General features: G+C 33.9%; 1 protein-coding gene across 1 annotated transcript in view; it reads right to left on the reverse strand.

The window, feature by feature from the left end:
- The window catches only part of LOC107659525 (inositol 1,4,5-trisphosphate receptor type 1-like), a 167,435-nt gene that overhangs the window by 130,359 nt on the left and 31,380 nt on the right, over nt 1-5,696 (reverse strand). Inside the window, exons 4-6 of the mRNA XM_016448504.1 lie at nt 1,808-1,923; nt 1,136-1,222; nt 696-854 (exon numbers count right to left, since the gene is read on the reverse strand). Coding sequence (XP_016303990.1) covers nt 696-854; nt 1,136-1,222; nt 1,808-1,923 — 362 coding nt within the window. The remainder of the gene's footprint in view (nt 1-695; nt 855-1,135; nt 1,223-1,807; nt 1,924-5,696) is intronic.

Raw genomic sequence — 5,696 nt, forward strand, 5'->3', positions numbered from 1 at the left:
CATCACAGGAATAAATTACATTTTAAAATATATTAAAATTAGTGCTGTCAAACGATTAATCGCATCCAAAAAAATTGTTTTTGTTTACATAATATACAGTATGTGTGTACTGTGTATATTTATTATGTATATATAAATACAAACACATGCATGTATATATTTAAGAAAAATATGTTGTTTATACATTAAATATATTTATATATAAAATATAAATGTATAAACATGTAAATATTTTCAAAATATATACTGTATGTGTGTGTGTATTTATATATACATAAATATACATAGTACACATACATATATAATGTAAACAAAAACTTCGCGATTAATCGTTTGACAGCACAAATTAAAATAGAACACAGTTATTTAAAATTGTAATACTATCTCACAAAATTACTGTTTTTACCCTATTTTTATTCAAATAAATGCAGCCTTGGTGGGCTGAAAGAGCCTTTCCAAAATATTTTAAAAGATTCACCGACCCTTAAAACTTTTATCTACATATGGTACAAGCATGTTAGGTTTGAGTAGTTAAAATCTAAGTAAGAAAGCATTAATAAAGACAAGTAGACAAGGCTTTGCAAACTTGCCAACTAAAATTGTCATCACACTATAATGGAAAATATGGCACTACGTTTGGAAGGAGAGTACAATTTCAAATCAAATCTGTTTAAACTGTGTATGTTTTCACTCACACTGTCTCCTATGGAGCGGAGTTTGTAAAAGGGCTGGATGTAAAACCAGGAGCCTTCATTTCCAGCAGAGTCCAGCGTCACACGCATGGCGTTCTTCTCCAGCAAAGCAGGCAGCCGTTTATTCACAGTAAGGTACTTATTGCTTTTTAAATGCAACAGCTGCGAAATGAAAAAAACAAAAATGTCTGATTTTAATAGAGCAAAGAACAATATGTAGCAAAGCTGGTATACCCATTAAAAGCCCTTTAGCTATACACATGAAGATACTCAAGGCCACATGGCACAGACTTATATTATAATAAATGATGTAGAACAATTATAAATGCAAGCTCCATTACACAGACACTAAAATAACACTGAACAATGGATTTCTGTCCTGCCAAGACCTCAATGACACAGTGAGATCCCCCTGCCTCCCGTCTGCCAGCTGGCTGACTTACCTGAATAACATTTCCATACTGTATCACCGTTCCCAGCAGCTTCCGGTTTTCTGATTCATTCTGTTTCTTCTCTAAATCAGCAGCGTGCTGAAAAACAGAGGTGAAAATGCAGATTAAAATGCTTACAAATATTGTATATAAATAATTTACATAAAAGAAAGGTCTAGACAACAATTATTTGATATATATGTAATGAACTTGAACCACATTTACTGTCATATTTAATACCAAATGACACTTACGTCAAAATTTAATTAAACATTCTATACTATCTTATTCATGCAGCATAAAAAGGGGTATGGAAACTTGTTTCCACCAGGGTGTAAAAAAGAAAAGAAAAAGTAACTCTTGCTTTTTATCTCACAATTCTAACGTTTTTCCTCATAGTCACAAGTTTGTATCTCACAATTGCAAGTTATACTCTTAAGTGCATGTTTACATATTGCAATTCTGAATTGCTTTTTGTCCACCTCAGACTGCGAATTTATATCTCAAAATTCTCAGAAATGCAATAAAGAAATCCTAATTATGAGATACAAATTCAGATTTGCTAGAAAAAACGTAATATTGCATGACAAAAAGTCGCAAATTATTACTTTATTGTTTATCCCATGGCACAAACAAGCTTCCATAGAGGAGGCATAAGCCTGAAATGTTACGTATTGAACTCACATGCAATTTGTTGAGTAGTACAGTGTCTGTGGTGCTGTTTCCACCAGGTTTTGCTGCTTTCCAGAACTGTTTCTGGGCTGAGTACCTGTTCATTGGACACAGCTTGAACAGACAGTCTGAAAGGAAAAACAGAAAACGCACAAAAAAAACACCTTAAGAGAAGTTCACACAAATATTTTCACCTGCCTATAGGAGCCTTTACACTGAGCATAAATGAATCAGAGTTGTTTTTCTTCTTCAATTTTAAGTATGTACACTCACAGATCCATCAGCAAGGCTCAAGTATCACTTCATCAACACCAAACCATAAATGTGCTCTTTTTACTGTAGGTATTACTATAAATCATTTAGCATTATCACTAATATTATTTTAAAATATATATACTTGTTTTATTTGTGTTTTCTTTCCTTAAAAATGAACTGTTCTTTTAATATATTATTAATCCTCTTTTAGATGTTTATTAGAAAATAAAAAAAATTTCAAGTCCCCCTGGAAACTGCTTCCCTTGTTGGGAATCCCTGGACTAACTGACCTTCCAAACACCAAACAAAAACTGCCACACATCCATCAGATACTGATCACCAAGGCATATTTAGCCATTTTTAGAAAGACTATAAGCAGGTTAATCTCAAAGACATTGTGACCCATTTAATTGTACTCTTTATTATTTTAAGAAATCATGAGGGCATCTGTGACTGCAGGCACACCTGACTAGAACAATTCATTTAGTTTCCAAAGAAGAACACAAGAGGATTCAAGTTTGACTCATTAGTTAAATGACCGGGTCACTTTGCCAGGTTAACTCTACAAAGTGAGCCATGTGAATCTGTCCAGTAAAACACATACATTTATAAATGTATTTAATTTTTTTAAATATTTAATTTATACAAATAAAAAAATTCAAATAATAATAAATCTATATTTTTCAGCCAATTGCCAATACCCAAGCAAATAATTCATAATTTCAAGCTGTTCAAAATTCTAAATATTTAATGAAAAAACTAAAATATGTTCAAATGTGTTCAAATCTAATTTGTACGATAAAATTTAATTCAAATGAATGTGTCCCACGTTAAATGAACTAAATGGTAAGATTTTGTTAACCATTTTTTTTTTCATTAACATAAAAATATTAATCTACAAAGTTTTTCATTTAAACACTTTCTTTGAATAACAGAATCAGAATTTTTAGTCATTTCACTGAACATGCCACTGTTTGTGCTACAGTCATGAATGATCTCTCAAATCATTATATTACTTTAGATTAATAGTGATAGGATTAATGAAACATCAAGCCAAAACCATTTAGAAAAACCCTAGAAACTACCCAGAACACACTTTCTCACATTACTCACATCACAGCAGTAACAAAAGCTGTTGTAACTATGGTATTCTGGCAGAAAGTATGGTTACCGTGGAATATTTTGTAAGCTACAGCAAGACTAAGTTAGCAAGCTATGAATGGTTTTCACAATCTAATACAATACAGTGTTTAATGCACTTGCAATGCCACAATACATATAAAATAATAATTATTATTATTACAAATGAAATTATAATATATAAATATATCTATATTTAATATGTATACAAAAATTGTCAGGTGAAGTGAGCTACAAACATCCCTTGCTTTGGGAACACACCTCGTCACACATATAAACTTTGAGGATCAGATACTAACATGATGTTAACCAGCAGGTTATTCTCCTTGAGAACCAGTTACACTCTTATCTTATCATGATAGGACAGGACTGCACTGAGAGCCAGGTACAGTGTGTAGAAGGAAGGAAAGAGTAACAGGAAGGGAGGGGAAGACATGCAAGAGGACATGATTAAGTGTGACGGGTAAAAATAGCACTACGTCCGCAGAGCGCACTGAGAAATGCGGCCAAAACTAACGCTAGCGCACAGGGATTAGCAGCCAGGGAACTAGGGGTGGAGGGAGAAACAGAAGAAGAAACGCTGAAGGAGGGGTAAGTGGGACAGATGATGGCGGTGAGAAGAGGACTGGAAGGAATGATGGAAGAGAAATGTAGGTTGACGGTCCCGAGGGGCAACGCTGGGTCAAACTCAAGAGATGAGAGGCAGTTAGCATGCTAAACCACAGAGAGACAGTCACACCACACCAACACAAACACTACAGGCTGTCAAACAGTTATGGACACAAACTCAAGGAAGAAATACACAATTTTAAAAGAAACCTCTATAGTTTCAATCAAATCCAGACCTTTCAATATAGGATGACCATAGCAAAAAAAGAACATTTTGTTGATGTGGATAGGCCTGTCACGATAACAACTTTTTGTTGTGCGATATATTGCCCCAGAAATAATTGCTATAAGCGATATTATTGTAATTTTAAAGACCATTTTATGCCACTGAATATATAATCATAATGTAACAGCATAATAATGCAAGAAGGCCTACACACTTCCAAATGACAACAAACTTTTAATTTTTTAGAATATTTAGATCATGGAAATTAAGTATCAAAATATTAGATACCTTAAAGAACTTGAATAAATAGTAAATAAACATTTTCTAACAACAAGTGCAAAGTAACAAGTACAAAAAAAAAAAAAAAAATGCACTTTTATGGAGATTTTTCCATCTACAGATTTTTCCCGGACCTTCATTTCTCTGTAAATTAAGGGTGCACGCTATTGTTGAAAAAAACAATCACTACTCAGCAGTCAGATGTCCGTATGCACAAAGGCACAGATCCCTAAACAAGACCATATCTGCAGATTCAACTTTTTTGTAGAAGCATCTTTTCATTATGTACGAGAAGCTGCAAAAGACACAGGCGCAAATGGAATGTACAAAACACGGTGACATTAATTTTTAAGTAAATATAATGGGCGATATATTGCGTCATCAAAAATGATTGAGGTCATGTACATATATTGTGCGCTAAGTCGATATATTGATTATTGCGACAGGCCTAGATGTGGAACAAAGAGTTACACCTAAATTTGAGATGTGGCTTATGGAGTTCAGTTATGTGTTACATATGGAAAAGATTAGATACGAGATTGCAGGTAAACCAAAGAGATTCGTACGGATTTGGAAATCCAATGATAACTGAATTTAACCTTCTTATTTAAGTGGCGTGGTTAATTTGATAAAATCTAGCATTTTATTTTTCCATAATAGGGTATTTATTGGTATTGGTAAGAATTTTTTGTAAATGATTCCGTATATGTAGAGACTAGGGATGCACTGAATGTTCGGCAACCGAAATTATTCGGCTGAAAATAGCAAAAAAAGCTATAAAAAAATTATAAGGCCGAATAAGAGAAAAGACCGAATAAATTGTACCAAACAATGATATGACGCGATTAAATAGCAACCAGCGCAGAGTGAGAGGCGTGCACTCTTTATTATGCAGCACACACGTCAGCAGTGTGGAAGCATTTAAACTGTTGGAGAAAGACGCAAAATTCATTACAAGCACCGACAGCGAGAGACTGTTTAGGACTGCATCGCATGTCAATGAGAAGAGGAAGAGGTAATTGTTGTTGGTTACTGTATGATGATTGAAATCGCGAAATGGCCTTAAACAATTAGTAAATAAACTGCAGAACATTATGTTTTCTAATACACGCGCGCTTTGCATGTATTCTGACAGTGCTGCACGAGCTCGCGGTGCTATCTGCTTCAAAGTCCAAAGTGCGAGGAAAATCTGCACTGATACAGTCGTCAGTTGCTCAGTCACATTTTATGAATTTTTACAAGGTATGTGACAATGCGATACGTACGACGTATTCATAATGAAACTCATTTATAAATCTGTTGTCAACAAAAATAAGCATGGAGGTCTTCCTGCGCGTTTCCGCCAAAATAAAAGTTGAGAAAAAGCAAGAACTCTTATCAACATTCATAAAT

The sequence above is a fragment of the Sinocyclocheilus anshuiensis genome, unplaced genomic scaffold (genome assembly GCF_001515605.1).
Source record: "Sinocyclocheilus anshuiensis isolate Anshui unplaced genomic scaffold, SAMN03320099.WGS_v1.1 scaffold848, whole genome shotgun sequence".
In the NCBI taxonomy this organism is placed as follows: Eukaryota; Metazoa; Chordata; class Actinopteri; order Cypriniformes; family Cyprinidae; genus Sinocyclocheilus; species Sinocyclocheilus anshuiensis.